The sequence below is a fragment of the Bactrocera tryoni genome, chromosome 1, assembly GCF_016617805.1.
Source record: "Bactrocera tryoni isolate S06 chromosome 1, CSIRO_BtryS06_freeze2, whole genome shotgun sequence".
Lineage (NCBI taxonomy): Eukaryota > Metazoa > Arthropoda > Insecta > Diptera > Tephritidae > Bactrocera > Bactrocera tryoni.
In genome coordinates, this window is record NC_052499.1 from 5887049 (window position 1) to 5908977 (window position 21929).

At 33.8% G+C, this 21929-nt stretch overlaps 1 protein-coding gene and 1 long non-coding RNA gene across 2 annotated transcripts in view; one reads left to right on the plus strand and one right to left on the minus strand.

The window, feature by feature from the left end:
* Positions 1 to 21929, minus strand: part of LOC120782288 — a 112798-nt gene that overhangs the window by 21273 nt on the left and 69596 nt on the right. The window contains exons 7-10 of the mRNA XM_040114492.1: positions 17565 to 17716; positions 16663 to 16807; positions 13438 to 13568; positions 5026 to 5185 (exon numbers count right to left, since the gene is read on the minus strand). Of these exons, the coding sequence (XP_039970426.1) occupies positions 5026 to 5185; positions 13438 to 13568; positions 16663 to 16807; positions 17565 to 17716 (588 nt within the window). The remainder of the gene's footprint in view (positions 1 to 5025; positions 5186 to 13437; positions 13569 to 16662; positions 16808 to 17564; positions 17717 to 21929) is intronic.
* Positions 8813 to 9682, plus strand: LOC120782289. Its single transcript, XR_005706242.1, has 3 exons — positions 8813 to 8919; positions 9293 to 9378; positions 9456 to 9682. It is a non-coding gene; the product is annotated as an uncharacterized LOC120782289 (long non-coding RNA).

The window sequence follows — 21929 nt, forward strand, 5'->3', positions numbered from 1 at the left end:
TTCGTTGGCGTTTCTTTAGTTATATTTCTCCATTTTGTTGGCAGAAATGAGGGCACTTTTAACGTTGGCATTTGTGTACACATACAACAGCAAACGCTTGCAGGCGCATTTTTTGCATTGTTTACACAAAACAATGCAAGCAGCGCTGGATATACGTAGCTACTTGCGTATGTATGTATGTGTTGGTATGTACGGACACCCACGTGCCCCCAAGCTAACTGGGACTAATAAATTGTAGCTTAGCTTTGGGTAAAATTTCTCATAGCATACTTTTACGCTGCGAAATGCAGCAATGTTTTTGTATGTTGGTATGCCTTAAATGTACAATTGTTGGTATTTAGAAAAAAAGCGGACATTATTTGCGAAAATATTTTGCAGCAAAAATAGTGACATTACTTTTAAATATTATCTGCCATGTGAAGTCCTAACGTGGTTATATTAGCTTGATTTTCGTCAAGTTTACCCAGGACTTATAAGATGTGTTTTATCTTTTCGTTGTATTTCAAAGCGATATATGAGTGAAAAGCAAATTGCAATATGTTTTTTGATAAATGTTTGTAATATCATCCTTAAAAGCGTCACAGAAGATAGGAGCTTTTGCGCTTTACCTAAACTTTACAAATTTTTATTTGTTGATAAATGTTTGTAATATCATCTTCAAAAGGTTTACAGAAGATAGGAGCTTTTGAGCTTTATCTAAACTTTAAAAATTTTTGAAATCTCTGTCTTAATTTTCATGTCTTCGTAAAATATATGTACATAAGTACTAATAACAGTTTAGTCCCAGCTTTTACATGATTTTATATGGTAGAAGCTTTTTAAGAATTAGTATGCCCTGAACATGCCCTGGGTATATTAAGTTTGCCACAAAGTTTGTAACACCCAGATGGAAGCGTCGGAGACACTATAAAGTATGTATATAAATGATCAGTATCTTGAGCTGAGTCGATTTAGCCATGTTCGTCTGTCTGTTTATATACGAACTAATCCCTCAGTTTTTAAGATATCGTTTTGAAATTTTGGAAACGTCATTTTCAAGAAGCTGCTCTTTTGTCGGAACTGCCGATATCGGATCGCTATGTCATATAGCTGCCATACAAACTGAACGTTCGGAATCAAGTTCTTGTATGGAAAACTTTCACATTTGACAATGTATCTTCACAAAAGTTGGCACATTTATTATTTATATTTATTTTCTAAGGCAACAATTTAATATACGAAGAAATTGACAGGTCGGTTAACTATAGCTTATAGCTTCCATACAAACTAAACGATCGGAATCTACATAGTTCTGGTATGGAAAACTTTTGCATTTGACGGGATATCTCCACGAAATTTGGTATAGATTATTTTCTAAGACAACTATGTAAACTCCGAAGAAATTGTTCAGACCGGTTAACTATAGTATATATATATATATATGCCATATAATCGGAGTCAAATGCTTGCAAGGGAACCTTCCTCATTTGACGATATATCTTCACGAAATTTGGTATGAGTTATTGTTCATAGAAATAATGTAATATCGGTAGAAATTGTTCAGATTGGCTCCCTATAGCATATAGCTGCCATACAAACCGAACAATCGGAAAAGCTTGTATGGAAAACCTTCGCATTTGACGTGATATCTTCACGAAATTTGACCTGGATTACTGCTTAGGGTAGTAATATAATCTTCGAAGTTAAAGTTTCTTCTGGTTTTTAGAGACAATTCACTTAGTTTTAGTTTTACCATTTTTATTATCTATCTCTTTAAATGCTAATACTGTTATTTGAAATTTCATTTTGAGTTGCGTCTTTAAAAGGAGATAAATAAAAATATTCGAAAACGCTTTTGTCATCAACATTTTTTAAAAAATAACACTGACTCCTAAATTCTTTTGTAAATTAACGGTAAATTATATACCTGTTATTCGTCAATGAGCTTCATTTTAGTATAAGTTCCGCTAGAATATTTGGTTATACTATACATAACTCATTTTTAAATGGGTCTTAAATTGATGTCTTTCATGAAAACTTTTAATATTAATGCCTAATTAAAAAGCTCTTTATTTTGAAGAGTCTCTATAAGCACATAGTTGTATTTAGTGCCACATATGTTGCTAATCAGAATAAAATTTGGCATAAATATTCCAAGAAAAGTATGAAAATACCTGATATCTAAGCTTTATTGCAAAAGCTCAATTTGTATTTCATATTTCAAACACAGAGAACTTAAAAAATAATACATACAGCTTCGAATTTTTGCATATCTCTATAAAATTTTGCCATAATTTGGAGTAACATTGTAAACAAAGTACAAAAATTTGAGAGAGCAAAACTCTTCAAAGAGCTTCCATTACAAGTATGAACAAAGCTTTCGTACACATAAAATCTAATAATCGAGGGTTCGCTAAAGTTTTGTGCTTTCAATAATAAACTATTAGAGTGCTTATTAAAATAGTTATTATATAGAGTTTTCTTTTTTATTTGTGTTGCGCAGCAGCGACTACACTCTTTGTAGTTTAGAAAGGTTCCTACATAATTGAGTTTATAGCGCATCATTAAAGTAAACTCTAAGCGTTGGCTACTCTTTCTCTTCCTCTTACTCTGAGTATATATGTTGGTATAAACGCCACTTCGACTAATAAATAATGCAATTTTCCATCAAAATTCCGAGTAAGTAGCGGAGAGAGATGGAGAGAGGCAAATATGCAAGCAAGTCCGTCAAAAAGGGATGGTGATGCAAGCAATAAGAAAAAAAACTTTATTAACTACAGCTAAATATTGGCAGAATAAAGCTTTCTCCACCACACACATTACACTGCGCTGTATATCCATAACTCACGAGCTTACCGTACCGCCCAGCGAAAGTTGAAGTTAGAGTTTACGGGCAAAAGTAGCCGGACTATCAAAGTGAGTTATGCTCGGCACTAGAGTGTACATATTACGTAGCGAACATAATCGTGCATTGAGTGCCAATAGAAATGCCGTTAGAATAAGAGCAGCACTTCTACTTGGCTTTAAACTGACTTTTTATGTTATTTTTTTGCTTTTGTTTTGGCTATGGTTGTTAATATTTACTACGGAAAAATTATATTTGCTCTAATCTGTAGGCCAGATCAGTGGCGGGGCGAGTGAAGAAGGAAATAGTTCTAATTGCATCGATAGAGTTTATCAGCTTAGCCATCCCCGTCCTGACTACATTCAAATCTATCAACACACACTCCCACCTATACCAAGTATCTGACGCAACCCATCGCCACATCTTTCACTCAGGAATAATAACACAGCGAAGTAAAGTTGAAAAGTTTAAATTTATAAGTTTATTTACTCAGCTACTTTGAGCGTGTCCAGAAACTTTTTCTTTGCCCACAAGTGAAGCGAAAAGGGTAAAAATTCTAAGGAGAGCATAAACCTTTAATTTTTTGCTCGGGCAACGGGCGAACAACGACGATAGCTCACATATACATAGTATATTTGTACAGACAAACTCACGCGCTCAAATCCGTCAGCGGTAGTTTTTGTGCCGTTGGCTGAGTCATTTAACATTTAGAATCCGCTTTTTGAGTTATAAAAAGGTTTACACGACAAAAATGTTGCAACTTTTTGGACGCTCTTTGGCCGCTGCTTGCTTCTTGTTAAGCTGCAAATCTAATTTTATTAAATGTTTTCATCGGAAATGTTCAAAGAAAGCAGTTTTAGAGGAATATATATGTATATTATACTATAGTAATTATACTACTCAAAAAATCTGCAGAAACAGTTTGCGACTGATGTGTGAGGAGGGTATTTGAAGTGTCCTGGTTACGATTTTGAGTTTAATATTGTTCCATCACACAGGAAACAGCAGCTAACATGAAAGTCCCAAAATGACTGTAAACTAGTGTTTTTGAACATAGTAATGAAAATATCGGTCAAAAATTTAAAAAATCCTTAAGGGATTAAAGGTGATCTAGTGTAAAAATATTTGCTCATAATAAAAGCTGGAATGGGAACGGAGAAAATAATTTAAATAAAACAAGTAAGGAAGAGCTAAGTTCGGGTAGAACGGAGCATTTCGTATTCTTGCAATTTGCGAGGATTAATGCTAGGGAACTACCTGCAGGCACTTAAGGCCTGTTAGTTGTATTTTCCCTTATTACCACCATATTATGTGGGTCTCCACCATAACTTTCATATCCAACAATAGCTTACAGCTTACGCTTCAGACTAGCATGAAATAGTGATAGAGTATTTACCTAAACTTTTCTAAAAATTTCGATGTCAGCTCAGCTAAAGTTAACTTAAGCTATTTTAAAGTACTGTATCATACCAAAGAATAAACCCAAATATAATCTGTCTAGCAACAAACAAAAATTAATAGAAACTAAAATTCGACAGCTGCGACACCATGTTATAAGAGCACATATATATGAAAAATAGAAGAAATCTCCTGCTTCAATTTCTTCCTTAGCATTTAATTGAATTCCCAACGCTACAATTGTCTCCACGGTTCCCCACTGCTGACACAGAACTTTCGCTTCATTTCGCGTTGCTCAGCAACATTTCTCGCTTAGCGCTCTCGGCATTCTTTGCCTTTGGCAAAACTTTAAAAGTAGGAATCTGGGTTTCTGGGAAAACTATGAGCACTATTTGAAGTCCTGAACCGAAGTAGAGCAAGGAAATGCGCATATATGTTTGTGCTTTGTGCCAAAGGAAAGATGCTTTTCTCTTGACTTTTCACTTGCTGTAGCAAAACAAACAGTGGCACAACATGTACACATACATATGAGAGTATATAAGTATAAGGAATGCAGTAGGGATTGTGACCAGCAGGAAAGCCAAGCAGTTTCGAGTCAGTTCGGTTTGGTTGTATTAAGCTACATCATTCAGATCAATTAGTAATATATGAAAAAACAAAAAAGAAGGTGTAATTCGCAATTAATTTATTTAATTAATAAAGTGCTTGCCAATTAACTCAAATACTTTTCAAACGTTCAGATTACCATATATTAAAATTATATTTTTATCCTTTTTATCTGTATACCCGTGGTGTTTACTTACACATCACTTTCAGCTCAACAACGTTGCTATCACCGTCGCCCTCAACATTCGATGCCGTGCAGGTGTAGTTGCCCGCTTGATGCCGAGTCACGCCTTGCAACGCCAAATCGCCACTACTCACAATGACGCCAGCACGCTGATTGTGTTGAATGATTTGATTCTGAAAAGGATGCGAATAAAGTACTCAATTAATGCAAAATATATAGCTGAATTAAAGATGTTAAAATCCATTCAGTAACGGTAGCATATGAGCAGAGTTTTAATTATAAGTATATGCGTTGATTTTATATTAATTGTAAGGAAGCATAAGATGATGATGAGACCAATAACAATATATCCCTTCGAATTATTGAAGACAATTTCCACACTTTAACTGTTAATATATGAAATATACCCTAAAGTGAAATCTCACTCCTTTCGTATTATTAATCATCGAACACGTCGCTCCCAACGCAAGCTAATTTTAGTATTCTTTTGTGACCATTGCCAAGTTTGGCAGTAATTGCAGCCCTTATGTAAATACTCATATTTAGCCATATTAATGTATACCCTGCAGGACATGACGTTACTATAAGACACCGTACTGATACATTTCCAAACATGAGCACTAGCTCCAAACAAATAAGATCAATATTTATCAGAAACTATATATACTTGTATTTAATATTAGTATATAAAAGCAAATACTTCATACTATAAAAAATGATAATTCCGCGACTAAGTTTGACAATCTATTATCACATTAGCTGTTCAGTTATTCCGTTATCCGTAGTATATTAGAACAGCATTATGCATAACTTAATGAATAAACTGGTCTATATTGGCTGTACTACTGTATCCAGCATTTCTGACTATGGGGTATTTTTTGCGGCTTCTGTTTTATCACTGATTTATTTGATCACTGTAATCAAAATTGAATTTTTGAAAACTATTCCTTAAAAGTAGCCTGGCTGCGATCACATTTTTTATCTTTAATTCGAAAATGAAAAACCTTTTTCCTGAGTCGACAGTTATTCTCTTCCAATATTTATTATAGGACTTCACCCTTCATAACAATGTCATGATCTATAAGACTGCTGTTTCCAGCTGCTTTGGTGGAAGTAACCAGATGTAATAGGTTTTATTTGTCACCTCTGCATCTCACCTCATTAACATATTCCAAAAATATGTGTACAGTTACATTAGCAACGGTGACCAAAAAATAACTATGGTTAGTCGTCTAGTTCTAGTCTAGTGTAATATAAAACTTTATCCTCAGGTCCAGACGACCAAATCTAAAAATTTTTCACACATTTTCCGTTTTGTAAATAAAAACGTAAGGCCAATATTACATTTTTCGTAGAATCGAATTTCCTGGCTTCAATTTAACCAACGATCAGAATTCAATCTAAGCAGCCACTGAATTTTCCAACGGGGTATTTGTGCACACACATCGATACAAATACAGATGAATAATGCTTTTGCTACATTTGTGCTTACAATACAGAATTCTAAACAAATGAAGCAGTTATCCGCAAAATAGTTGACGCGCTATTATTTGTATTTATCACATATGTCTCACGTGCCACATGTCGCACAAGCATACCAGAGTGAGTATATAGCTTAAGCAAACAATACATAGCTCTCCAGATACGTTCACTTATGCAATTCATTTTTAATAAGTACATATGTATGTGCGTAAGCGCGCCAAATGCCAGCATTATGTGCTATGTTGTGCTATGCAAAAGCTGTAATAATCTCACTTCGTTGCGTGCTTTCAGGCGACTATTGTATTTATTTGATGCGGTTTGTTTCTTTTGTTCGCTTGCGTTCTTTTGTACACAGAGCGTTTGTTTGCTTATTTCGCTCACTTTTCATTTCTATTCTATTCTTCTAAACACGCTATGTGCATTTGCGGGCGTGTGATTGTAGTATTTCATGGTGTTTGCTTTTATGTGCGTGTGAATGCATGCGTGCTCATCATTTCGTAAACTATGTCAAAGTCATGCATTGTCACCGCTAATAAAGTTCAATTCAATGGCGTGCATTTATTGTTATTTGCTTATTTGCTTATTTGTTTGTTTTACTATTTCTTATTTTGCGCTTACTTCCACATTATATGCTTTTTGTTCGAGCGAGTTTAATTGTAGCATTTTTATTTGTTGCGCGAACGGCAGAAAAATATATATAAATACAAGTTTCATGATTTTTAAGATAAATTAGTAAATTTTCTAATAATAATATAATCTTGGGAAGCAGTATCGCACCTCTACATATATATATTTGCTTTGAAAAAGTTTCTTATAGGACACTTATACTTACAGGTATCATTACTATAGTTTGCTTCGTGCCTGCGATATTTTATTAAAGTCAACCTGCTTAACCCAATACATATATGTATGTATATGCTATATAAACTCTACCATAAAATCTAATTTTGAAATATCGAGCAAATGTGGAAAAATTCAAATTAGAAATCATTATTTTTGGGGTATAAGGTTAAGGCGAGGTCGATTTCACTTATACTCGTATCGATATTTCGAGAATTCGTCACATGCTCTACGCTTTTCCAATAATCTACAAAAATTTTATGTATATTAAAATCGGAAGAGCTGTGGGTCACTTTTCTCATAAACGACTCAAATACAAGGGTTGTGCATATTTTATAGTATTTCATAGCTTGCGAAAGGCTATTTTGATCGCCTCAAAAACGCCACTTTTACTTACTAACGCAGTCAGATAATGGACCTTTTCAGCCACTTAATTTCTTTTGCTATTTCAACGACTTTTTCAATATATAGTGGCACATGAAGCCATGCTTAGAAGTTCACGCAAGTGAAGAAAGTTCTCTGAGCGCGATTCACTTGGAAGTGACCAGAAACGATTCTTTTACATATAGCTAAAGCAGCTCACGGCTTCCGGTCTTAGCCCAAGTATTCTCTGGGTAGCCAAAAAGCATCCGTTTGAAGGCGAGCTAAAGGGAGAGGCGAACCATCCCTCCGCAGGGTTGTGTGCTGGGTTTGGGACCCGGGAGTCGTTGTTGTAACGGTACTTTTCGAAAGTTTAATGCAATTTCACTCGTTAGATCTTTTTTCTTCAATAATTCCACGGCTACTCGGTGAGTCTTACTTTGCTCCACGCTAATGCCAACAAACTGTGTGAAACTCACATGAACCAATGGACTCATTTATGTAATTCCTCCACTCTCACAAGAAAAGTTAACAAAATTGGTCATTAAAATATTATATAAAAGCATGTACCAACATTTAACCATCCAATTCGCTAGTTCGCTTATTAATAAATTTTATTTTATTTTTTTTTTGAAAAACTTTAATATTCGAGAAGCTCACACAAATGTATGTGTGTGTGTGTCTTTTCCTTCTCTGTGCTTAACTAAATTAACATGCCGTTGACATGCCGACATTGTTAGTAGTGTCACAATGTCGTAGAATTTGTTTGAGTTGAGTCTAACAAGTTTAACTAACTGCCATGGCTGCCACCTTTTTAATTAAATATTCATGCTGCACAATTAACGTGCACGCAAATTAAATTAACAATTAGTTTGATCAAAATTGTCAGCACATACAACGAGCACACACACACATACACATATGCATCGCTGTGTATATAGATTTGTACATATATATGTACATGTTTATATGTGTGAATGTGTGGGTAAGAGTGTAATGAGAGTAAGTTTTAATGCGCGTGTGAAATTTTGGTGTTGCCAACACACTCTCGCTCCTGCATAAACAAATGAAAAGTTCAGTGGATCCGGCAGCACAATTGTGTACAAATACATGTAGTATTCTTGTGCCTATTTGTATTTATATTTCGTGCAAATATTGCCAAGATAACGTCGGGTGTGAAAAGGTTTGTGGAACTACCAAATATTTGCAAAGTCGACATTCGTTAGTGAGTACTAATTAGGCATCCACTTAACGATATAAACTAGGCGATTTGCACATTTCAAACACCTTATAACATATAATTAAATAATAATAACTAATAAAAAAGTTATTATATTTAAAAATTTATAAAATAAATTTAGTCTGAAATAATTAAATCTAATTGGCATAGTATTAGTGTGAGCTAGTTTAGTCAATCAGAATTCATTTTAGAAGTTTCTTACAACAATAATTCTTGTTTAAAAGATATTTATTTGGTCCATATAATTCAAATTGAAATTAACTTTAAATTTTTTAATAAAATATAATTCGCTTTATTGTATTGAAATATTTAAAATAAAAATATCATATTTCATTTTGCTTCAATTAACTTAATTCAGTTACATAATAGCTATCATCGTTACACCCTTCTCAAAAACATGCTTGAAAAAGCAACAACAGCGTGATCGAGTTTAATTCAATACAAGTGAGTATTCGGATCCACAAGTAAAGTGATATAACTACTATCTTCAATACTACCAAGTTTCCTTTTAAATATTTCAGACCAAGTTTAACAAATGAACGGCTCATATGAATAACTGGTATTGCTTGCAAGATCTGTCACTCTCCTAGGTTTGCTTATAGAAGGTAGCTTACATATACAGAAGGCAGTTTACTTTAACCACGAGTCACTCAGAAGGAAACGCCGAAGCCATTATATGTAAAATACCGGTATTAAGTGAGCGTTAAGATACAAATGTGTTGGTAGGGAATAGTTGTTGTGAACGAGCCTTTTTTGGTTGTCAAACATATTCAATAAATTTACAGTGATTGAAAAAACAACATCATATATTTTTATTGTGTCGAAAATGTCAAAATGTTTTTTTCAGAAGTGAAGAAAATGGACGCCACATGAATTCAATGAAAGGCAAATGGAAAACCGAAATGAAAAACCACTTGTGAAATTTTGCATCGAATTGTCACTGGCGATGAAAAATTAATTTATTTTAAGAATCTTAAACGGCTGCAAAAACAGATCCATTTGGTAAGAAGACAATGCTCTGTGTTAGGTGGGATCAGAGCAGTGAAGTATATCAAGAGCTCTAAAACCTGGTGAAATCGCTACAGACAACAAGAGATCAATTTCATTGAATGGGACAAAAGACATGGTACAATAATTTTGTTACACGATAATGCATCTGCACACACAGCACAATCGGTTCATGATGCTATCAAAGTACTTGGCTGGGAGGCCCTTACGAATAATATCTAATCACACTTCGACGGATTTTTTTTTATATTTGTACTAAAAAATAAAGAAAAAAAATTATACCATTTTGGTCGACCACTTTTTGGTTGCTTTCGTGGCATTCTTCTCTTTTTTATACAACAATTTCAAAATATAGCGAATTTCTTCATTATTTTTACTATTTTTGGAACAGCTGTAACTTTTTTCAACTTCCCCTAATTTAATTTTTAATTTTTTTGATAAAATGAAGCTTAAAAGCTCACCTTTCCAACAAAGTACGAAAATACTTTTTCGACTATTCAATATAAATTCATATATAATATATATGTATAAATGATAACCGTGACTAGCTGTGACAATTAAGCAATGCCCGGGATGTTAGTCTCTGAGTTTTATGAGATATTGTGGCGACTATAGCGTGTGCCTTATAAACTGAAGGACCGGAATCAAGTGCTTGTATGGAATTATGTTTAATCTGAAGTGGTATCTTCATAAAATTTTGAACGAATTATTATCCAAGACATTGGCACAGTTTCCGCACATATTTTTCAGATTGGACCAGCTGTTATCCAAATTGACCGATTAAAATCAGAACAAATATCTCTATAAATCCTGTTGTGAAATAAAAAATATACCATCGGATGGTATTATAGCTTCAGTGAAGCCGAAGTTAACATTTTTTCTTGCTTTTACTTAATTGAGTTCAATTAATACTTATTAAATTTAAATGTGTCGCATTCAACTTCATTCAATTGAACTTGTTTAATTTCGAAACACTTCTGCACAGAACTCCCACTTCCAAGCATTTTAAATTTGAAGCAGCGCTAGTTCAGCTACATCAAACTTAATTGCGGTGCGTCCAAAGTGGCTTGCTTGCCTTACTATGCTATGCATACGTACTTCATTCTGTCACGCCAGTGCCACATCTTTTAAATTTTTCATTGCACTTTATTTGGAGCAAGCCATTAGCAAAAGAGTGTTTAGTGGTTTGGTGTAGGAAAACCAAAGGTGGCGCATTTAAAAGTGCTGTCATTTACAAAATTAGCAGGCACTAATTGCGCGGCAACCAACACTGGCTGCGGAACAGTTTTTGCACTTAAACAGTTATAATTTGTCTTACTTAAAAATCGGTCATTGCTATGAAGTAAGTTGTAGCACGAATGTGCTAAGGCGAAATAATATATCTGCATAAAAAAGTGTTTACTTCCGAAAGGTATTTTAAGTTAATTAAGAGCCTTGAAGAACTATTTTGAAGCTAAGATGCAGTTTGCTGCAGATTAAAAATTAGAACAATAAGAACTTAGCGATATAAAAATAATAAGTTTTAGAACGTACTACAATATCGATCTTGTTAATTTCTGTGAATAAATAAACGCCATGGAACCCTACCATAAAATTAAAAAGTGTTGAAATTAAAATTATAAAATCGTGCGCTGTCTCTGTATATTTCTAAAGAAGACAACTTTAAAAGTGACCGCAATAAACGCAACCAGCTAAGTGACCCTGACCGCATTTCGTAATGAAATTGTCATGTAGCACACTAATTGCAGGGTATACTTTTGTGCGCGCCCATTTGCACAGTCGCTTGCTCTTATTTATTTGCTTAGTTACATTTCAACAAACGCATTATGCCAAGTGGCGGTGGCAAGTTTAAACAGATGAACACAATGTGAAGCTGACAGCAAAATAACCGCACGAAGCACCGAACAGCGGTAGGGAGAAAGCACTAAGGCATGGTCTAGATATGTATGTTGATGAGCTGAGAAGTATGCTTTGTTCTAGGCGCACAAGAGGTTTCGCTTATCAGTTTTTCCGTTCTTTAGAAAAAGAGTGCAAAGCAGTCAAAACAAGCTTTAGTGGCATATTTTGCGGCGGACTTAATGGAACTTCTATATGTTTTGTCTTCTACTATTAGGGATGTTTCATTCGGTATTGCACTCATTTCACATGTGAACGCTTTAACTGCGTACTTAAATCTTTTAATATTGTTGGCATTTTTTGGAACAAATAACTAAGAATTTTGGCGTACCTTCCTTGATTTTGATTTTGATTTTCATTTTGATTTTGATTTTCATTTTATTTTTGATTTTAATTTTAATTTTGATTTTGATTTTGATTTTGATTTTGATTTTGATTTTGATTTTGATTTTGATTTTGATTTTGATTTTAATTTTGATTTTGATTTTGATTTTAATTTTGATTTTAGTTTTGATTTTGATTTTGATTTTTATATTGATTTTGATTTTGATTTTGATTTTAATTTCGATTTTGATTTTGATTTTCATCTTGATTTTGATTTTGATTTTGATTTTGATTTTTTCCAATACTACTAAAGCTACAATAGCCAAATTCGGTCAAGATAACGGTTATCAAACTAACGGCCAACTTTATACCGCATATATCGGCCAACTTGTCAGTTATTAATGCTCAGTAGTCTTTAGATGCATAGCTACAGAAGAGTCACTCAATATGCAACATATGCGCAAGATTCTATCACTGAGTCAGTGATTTGTAATAATACGCCTGCATGCATGCATCAGCAATGCAATCAGTAACAACAGCAAACAAATTTATCTGGAAATTAAATACATTCCTTCAAAGTAAAAATTAATTCTATTTTAATCGCAATTTTACTGCAGTAAAGCTATCGGTCAATTTAGTTCAGATTCAATATGAATTTTACAAGTACATAACGTTACCTAAAATGCAAAATAACTTAACATCACTTTTCATAAGTTTACAGGGTAAAGAAAACGATAAAATAGAAACCGCTCATATTGAAACAAAATTTGAGTTTTGGTTATGAAATGGTTATGAAATGGTTATAAAATGGTTATATATTGGTTAAACATTGGTTATGTATTGGTTATATCTGACAGCGGAAGCTCAAAATTTTAGGCTATATATTTGTAACAATGAATCGTAAGAAATAAAAAAACTCACTTTCGATTTTTTGATGATGCGTTGTTTTGCATTTTAGGCGACGATGTGTATTTATATGGTTGAAGCTACTACCGACTACCGATAATAACATAATGTTGGTTGCAGAAATGGAAGTGAGAAGCAGGCACTAGAGTGGTATATTTCCAATAATAAGAGGCCTTAAATTGATATTTCTAAATTTTTCCATTTAAACTGCTATACTAAGTAAACAATTCTATTTTGTGTGTTGTAAATTTTCAATTATTATTCGCTAAGAATAGTAAGCCGACATTAATTATGACTTGAAACTGATCTATATCTTTATGCATATTTATTTATATATAATTTTTTCATAAATTTTCTTAAAACACTCACATTATGCTTCCACACAACTTTGTAGGCTGCCGGATTCGCATGTACTTTGCACTCGAAATAGACATCATCGCCTTCTTCAATGTCTTCCGGATTCAAATTCGAACCCAAGTCCAGCTGAAGCGTTGGTATAACTGCAAGTAAAGATATGTAAAGCTAAAATTAGAAAAAGTTAACGGAAACTCAATTTACTAACTAAGCCCTGCGGTTGCAAATCAAAGGAAATTCAATTTTAAGCCTCACTATTTATTATATATGTAAATATATCAAATATATATAATAGATATGCTGTATAGATATGTTTGTATATACACACATAGATATATATATATATATGTGTGTTCTTGTGTTTTTACTAAATTCGAAAATACATGAAATTGTCAATCACTTTAACTCAATCCTAATTGGCTTTTGGTTTCATTCATGCATATCGATATTCTTTGGTACTACCAGATATGTTGCCACAATGTTTAATTGCACCAGCAAGTGTGTGTGTGTAGTGGCAATATGTAGATAAAATCAATGTCAAAAGAAATACAAAGTTATTATAGTTGATTTTTAGGTGAAATGCACTTCAAAGTGAAACTCTCTTGCCGGGTAATATTGAGCAAAGTATTTTGTTATTGCTTTTTGTGCTATTAAATATTTACTGCTTGCTACAAAACGATTGCAGTAATCAAATTGTAGTAGATATTTTTAATTGCTATTTATACAGGCAAATAAACGTAGCAACAAATTTATTTGTATTATGTTTCGTATATTTTCATTGTTGTTTTACAGTGTGGCGAATAAGAATGATTCGATTTTAAGATTATGAAATTGAAAAGTTTTTCTTTGCATTGAAATATTGTAAATACACTTACAATACTATGTGTATCTTCAACAGTTTTAAAAAACATGTTAAGCAGGTCACACCTAAGCAAGCTCACAATCGATCAATTCACCAAAATAACTAAGAATGAAAAGTTTTATTTTTGCTTTGCTTCTAATCACTATTGATTCTGTTAAGCCTCCAGCAACGTTCTTCAGCTCTCAGAACTCAAGATAGAAAGGCGGAATGGCCATTGGTTGAAGGCTTCAATCGTACCACAAAACTGGTTTAAAAAGTGGGGCAATCGCTACAATAATATATTAAAAATTTTTCTCAAAAATATGATTTTCTCTAGAACGATAGACATTAAAAAGCAACAGCAACAGAGCTTGCTAAAAGTAGAATTAAATGTCATAAAAAAAGAAATTTGTAAAAAGTTTATATAATAACATAAAATCCTTCGATTTTGCGAAATAATGTAGGTGCAAAGCCATTCGAACATCTGAAAATTAATTTTCTAATATAATTTTTATAAAACTCAACAACGACTGATTGCCTATTGTGTGCTAGTTCATATCGAAGAGCATATGTGTCTTGCAAGTTTCTCGTGTCACAATCGGCGCCTTATGTGTGCCTGGTTGGCACTGTTTTCAATGCAAATATTTTTTTTTTTTATAATTTTTTCTTCGTGCCTTTGTGTTTCGGCTCACTACAGTTTCCCTAGCACATTGGAGGTTGTGTAAAGCGGAATGTTCATGTAAATGAGCAAGGAAATTGAAAATGTTATCTAATTTAATATCTGCGAAGACAAGGCAGGCGAGTTGTCGAAGTGAGCAAGCATAGTTTACAGATGCTTATGAGCGCTCACACACACAAGCAGAGGACACACGCATGTTCTGCACACATCGGTATGTGGTGGCATGCAGTGGTTATGCTTTGAGCGTGTGTGGGTGTGGGTGTGTGTAAAGAATGAAGTGTGAAAATGCCAAAAAGTATGTTATAATTTAAACAAAAAAATGCAGTTGTGATACGTAAAATTCACAGCTATCTATATGCAAGGAGCAGGTTTGGTTGTCGGTGTACAATTTGGTTGAAGTTTTTTCGAGTTTTTTCATGATTCATTGTTATTGCTTTATATGTGCGCGGCGAAATGTTCGTTGTATAACGAAAACATTCGATTTAAGTGATAACGGCAAGTCGTCGAGTAAAGGGTGCTTGCAAAAGTGTGAAACGGTTCTTTTTTCTACTTTCTCCGTTTAATGACTTTCTTCGTCGTCAACAGTTTGTAGCTAAAAGTACGCAAACATGCACACATAGAGCAAAAATCTGCCTGAGAACGTACATATATGTCTCAATTTAACAAGCTCTTTATGCCCCGAAAATATTGCAAAGCTTATGTGTACATGCATTTATACTATAAGGACACCAGTACGTTTAACAGTATCTATTTTTCTTTAGCTCTATGTTGCTCGTCTTCTTTTATAATGCTCAGAGCGTCTTAGAAAATCTAGCTTTTTTACACATATTCCGCTCGTATTTTGTTTGCCAACGTCGCTGCTTTGAGTTTCTGTATTTTTCCTTTGTTTGGCTTTCAGATTTTTTCATTGTTAGCAAAGCAACGACGCGGCTGCGCCATAACAATGCATTTTATAGCCAATCAAGTTGAGTGCTTCATCTCTCTTATGCATATTTACATATATATTTTTATATGGATTTTGTCTTTGTAACACAAAATTTGGCAGAGCATCATTGTGGCTTACTTAAATGTGTGTATGCAGGTATGTAGTTGAGAAAATAATAATATTATATATACTTACACGTCTAAAGCAATGTGTCAATATGTGTATATGTAGTATAAGTCCAATACAAATTTAGTGAAATTGATTTGAATATAAACTTTTGCATTAAACAAACTGAAAATAATTTGGTTTCATTTCTTTTTGTGGTGAAACGTTATCGAAATCGTTTCTAACGTAAATATTATAGAGAAACTTGACAAAATGGATTTGTATGAAAATGTATTATTTATTCCACCAAAAAATGGTGATATGGAAAAATCTTGTTAACTTATCTCGCCAAATATACTTTGAGCCTCAGAACGGCGCTTCTTACTCTTCCTACCGGCATTGACTGATTTGACCTCTACCAAAGTTCATCTCACTTCAAATGTTAAAATGTTTGCAAAAGCACATTCAAAAAGATTTTTACTACTAATAACAAAAATATCGGACACATATTTCTACTCTTCTAGTATACATTTATATACTGCTTACGGGAACCTTGAAAATATTATTTGTGGAAATTTGTTTAACACTCAGAGTTTCTAGATGAAGTTTACGTTAGTGAAACAATGCTTTATAGGTACCACATATTCATAAAAAAAGTTAGGAATTTTAAATAATATCAATGCTACTTACAGAATACATTAAGTTTCATCGCCGTCTCACGTATGCCGCTGCGCACCAGCTCATTCGTCGCACGACAGGACAACGCTTTGCCATGATCAGCACGCGTCGGTGTAATGCTGAGTACGGAAAGGCTGACATTGCCATCTTCTGAAACCTTTAAAGAATATGAAAATACAGCAAAAAAAAGTTGATTACAAAGAAAAGCAAAATATTTATTTATTTTAAAGTAAAAAAAGAAGAAAAACGCAATTTCTTTCTTACAAATTTTCCTTAGAAAAACTAAAATAATAAATTTATTACAATATCTTATTCAAAACAAGAGAAAAAATTTAACTCCGGTTGAACCGATGCTATAATACCCGACCCAACTGTAAAAGATTTCTTACAAAAGCTTTGATCAGTCAGTATATACAGCAGCTATATCGAAACGAACAGTTTTCTCGGAGATTGGACGGTCACTTTTTTCAATAATCCATGCCGAATGTCTTGGACATATTTTGTCAAATGAAAAAGCTTTCCATGCAAGCACTTTCCATCATTCAATTTAATGGCAGCTATATGCTATAGTGGTGCGATATTCGAAAAAGGGGCAGCTTCTTGTTAAGAAAGGGACGTTTGTAGAATTTCAGTTCGGAATCTCAAAAACTGAGCGATTAGTTTGTGTAAGCCGCGACGGACAGAAAGACCGATATGACTTAATCGATCTTTTCAAGGTAAAAATATACTAACTGTGATCTAATTAAAAGTTATTATATTGCACTTTTCATTAAACAAATGTTAAAATGTTTGTACTATATCATTTTAGTAGATTACTGTTTCAATTTCCAAAAAGCTTTTGAATGTTTTGTATTTTCTGCAGCATTTGCATTGCAGCAACATGATTTTTGGTTTCGAAAAATACTTTTATTTACCTTCTGACTGTGTCCCAACAGCTCCATATTTCCCATCCACCAAGTAATTTTGGATGGTGGTCTCGAGCCGATGGCTTGACATTCAATTTCGTATTTCCGGTCAGCAGACATCGGTTGATTGTTGAAGGAAATCTCAACCATAAGCGGCCGCACTGCAATTATATTGAGATTAAAGAAATATTAAAATCATAATAATTTTGAGACGTTTGAGGTTATAAGATAAAATAAAGTGTAGATATGTTCTTCGTACGCCAATTCTGACTGTCTTATGTTAAGATGTAAATATTTATAATTAAAATTATTAAAAATGGCTTTCACGATTATATTGAAATTTATTGAAATATTCGTTAAACTGTTTATGATATTTTTACGATTTTTTTTCTGAATATATCCAGGCTTTGGTTTAATTGTTATATACCTCTCATTATTTTTACATGAAGAAAAATATGAAAATGAAGAAAAGTAAGTCTATAACAAATATTGGGTAGTCGAAAAAGTCTTTTCGTATTTTGTCAATAGATGTTGTTGCAGTCGTATATCTCCAGTACTACCAATCACATTGTGTCATACCATATAGTGTTGGGAAGGTGAGATTTTAAGCTTCATTTACCCAGGAAATCAAATTCGGGTAAGATGAAAAAAGTTACAGCGGTTAAAAAATGAGTGGAAATAATGAAAAAAATTGCTATATTTTGAAATCTTTGTATAAAATAGGGAAAAATACCACGCCAGACACCAATGAAATTTGTGAAGTTTACGAATACAATGCTGTATCAGTTCGTGTAGCACAACAATGGTTCGTTCGCTTCCGTTCTGGAAATTTTGAAATTTCGATTTACACCGATGGAATAATGTCTATAGCGGATAATTGCAAAAGGTGGTATTAGTATAAATATACAAAAAATTGGGCTAAGAGAACGGCTGCACCAATCTTGATAAAATTTTCAGAGGTTGTTCTTTGTGGATTGGGGAAGGTTCAGAAATAAAAATACCTTTTACTTTTTGAGAGGAAAAGTCGGAAAATTTGATAATTTCAAAAGTAACTTTTTTCCATAAAATTTTTTTTTAAATTTTTGTTAGTTTTGTTTTTCAATATTTTGATTTTTGAATTATTTGAATCGTTCAATTTCGGTCGCTTACTTTTTTATTTCGGCTATTCAAAAGAAAAATTATTGAAAATTATTCAGTGCAACCTTTACGTGTGTTTCACACAAAGTGATCAATTGCGAAGAGGTCGCCCTAATATCGGCCGGCGTTCTTTTTGCCATCAACGTATGGTAGCCCAAGGCAAGGCAAGGCAAGAAGTACTCCCAGGATGCGATGGCATATGTACATGTGGAATTATGGATCACGGTCAATCAGCAAGCAATCGTCACGATGTCACAGCACGACTTTTCAAATAACAGATACGATGTTTGATGGCCTTTATCTTGAAGCAATGGTTAGTAGTGCTGTTAGATGCTAGATGTACTCTGTTGAGTGGCAAAAAGGGAGGTTTGCCGCACGCACACATTCTTCTTTGGGTGGTGGATAATGGTTACACCAGATCAAATTGATAAAATCATTTCTGCTGAAATTCCTGATGCAGAGAAAGATCCAGTATTATACAAAGTGATGAAAACTAGTATGGTTCATGGGCCTTACGGACACCACAATCCCACTTCGGTTTGTAAATCTGACAATAAATGCACCAAACACTATCCATCTGTTTTTCTTTCAGAAACACAAACTAGAAATGATGGATATCCACTCTACCGGCGTCGTTCACCAGACGACAATGTTAGAAAATCCAGCATTCAATTTAGAATAGTGAAGATCGAAGTTTACAACACACAGATCGTACTATAGTCACCATTATTGTCTAATTCACATTCAAAACTCATTTCAATGTTGAGCATTACAATTACAATTGCTGGAACATGTGAATCACTGGAATGAAAATGATGTTCGCACACTTTTCGCGAAAACATTTCGACATATCAGCCTTCAAATCCGTGACAATTGTGAGATACGAACAAAAATGACATTGCCGAAGACATTTTACATCGTCTTTGCTAAAAATTGGAAATGGGTAAATTCCGGTTGATACTTCCTTAAGTGCACGCGCCATGTTAGCTGCCAAAAATACCGATGTTGTTGACTTAGACTGAAAGATTCAAATTCAAATTTCGGGAGACTTGCGCTCGTATAAATCGATCGATCGTCTTGACAATAAAGACAACGCCGTGAATTATCCAATGGAATTTCTAAATTCTTTGGACAGGCTTGGTATGCCACCATATCATTTGCGTCAAAAAATTGGATCTGTCTTTATGTTGTTCCGCTATCTGCGCTATCGAATACAAGGAGGCAGAATGCTTGATTCTAAGAATTCCGTTGAGTTCTAACGATTTGCCATTTAAGTTCAAACGTATTCCGTTTCCAGTGAAAATTGCATTTGAGAGGACAATCAACAGGACACAAGGATAGTCGCTAGAAGAGTGTGGCATAAATTTGGAAATGCTATGTTTTTCACACGGTCAGATATACGTGGCATGCTCACGAGTTGGAAAACCATCTTTTCTGTACATCGGTACGGAAATCAAAAGGTGTTTATCAAGCTGCGTTACATTGAAAAAGCAAAAATGAAATGATAAATTTAACTTTCTTTTCATTTCAAAACACTTAATTTCACGCAAGACAACGGCTGCGGGGTCAGCTAGTTTTAATATAAAACTATAACACACCCGGCCGCAAGGCAGCTTGAGTTAGCATACTAAAAGTAGCGTAAAGCAAACTGTCAACAAAAAATTAACGCTGTTTTCAACTTTGCTGCAGTTGGTAACATGATACAGCCTTATGCATAAAACATAGCATATATTATGCTTGGTGTTAATTTATTTCGTTTTTCATTCGATATTTTCCACCATTAATTTATAAGCTTAAACTACAATAATTAAATAGTATTATTTGTGGTGCGTTAAAATCTCGACATTGTTGCTATTAATTGTGGCGTAACAAAAACAATAACATGCGGATGGTCAAGAGTGGACTGAATACTTTAATCCACGTTATAAAAAATGTCATGAAATATCACAGCGCTGGCGGTGGCATTGTACGCTTGTTCACAGTAACCAGATCAATGATGAAATGTTCAAAACAAAAGCGCTAAACAGATGGAATATTTTTCCATACATTTGCGTTCCAATAAATGCCTTGAGTTTTGGGATATATTTCAAATAAAGTGTGCTTCTTCGCTGGATACTTCAGTGTATGTACATACATGCGTAGAATATGAATCAGTGAGGTGTGAATTGCGGCCTTAAGACCGCCTGTGTGTGTAGGTATCTGCAATGATCTATGTCCTTCTCGCATACATGTTACAAATTCAGATTAACGGTTTCGTGGGGTAAGTATAATGCTAATTTGATAAATGATAGCCTTTCACCGCTTAAAATTTGTTAACGATGACAGGTGTAGCGTTTTATTGGACACATGGCAGTGGAGTTGCAAGTAAAAATTTAATAAAAAACCGAAACAAGCATAACAAATGAATATATATGAAATGAGAATAAGTACCACGTACATTTTATTTGCTAAGTGCTAGTTTAAAAATTTATAAAAAGCATTGAATACTTTACCAATTTAAAAGGATGGCATTTTTATTGGTATCCAAAGTTCATATAAAACTGAGAATGCTACAAATTAGCTATTTTTAATTAGTCTTACGGTGTCAAATCACAACTTTTTGAAGGCCATTCATTGTCACAATTTCTTGAGATAATCTCTAAACATTACTAGCAATGATTCCGTCACTGAACGTGCTGTGTGGCACGTAGCCCCTTGCTTTATTACAACTAGATGTTGCCAAGATGAACTTCTTCCCATTGCGGCCATTAAAACATACGTATCATCGATCCATACCGTTTTCCATTGATAATAACGGTATCGCAAGCTCCATTTCGAAAGAGGTACGGACCGATGATCACACCAAACCGAAACACCACACCAAACTGTGATCAGGTGAATTTAATGGTTGTTCATAAATAATATGTTGATTTTTATCGCACCAGAATCGACAGTTTTGTATTTACCACACCACTTATATGAAAGTGAACCGCATCGGAGAAGATGATTTTCTTAAAAAAAAAATGTTACCGTTTTCAAGTTTTTCCAAAGCAAAATCAACAAATTCACGACATTTACGGCAGTCCAAAAGCTTCAATTTTTGAGTGAGAACAACTAAATATGAATATAATACCCACTGCTTTCTCAAAATCTGCCAGTTAGTGGTTGTAGATAGTCCCAAACCTCGAGAACGTCTTGAAATCGACAAATCGCGGCCTTCAACAAACACTTGGCTGAACGGCAGCAATATTTTCATTA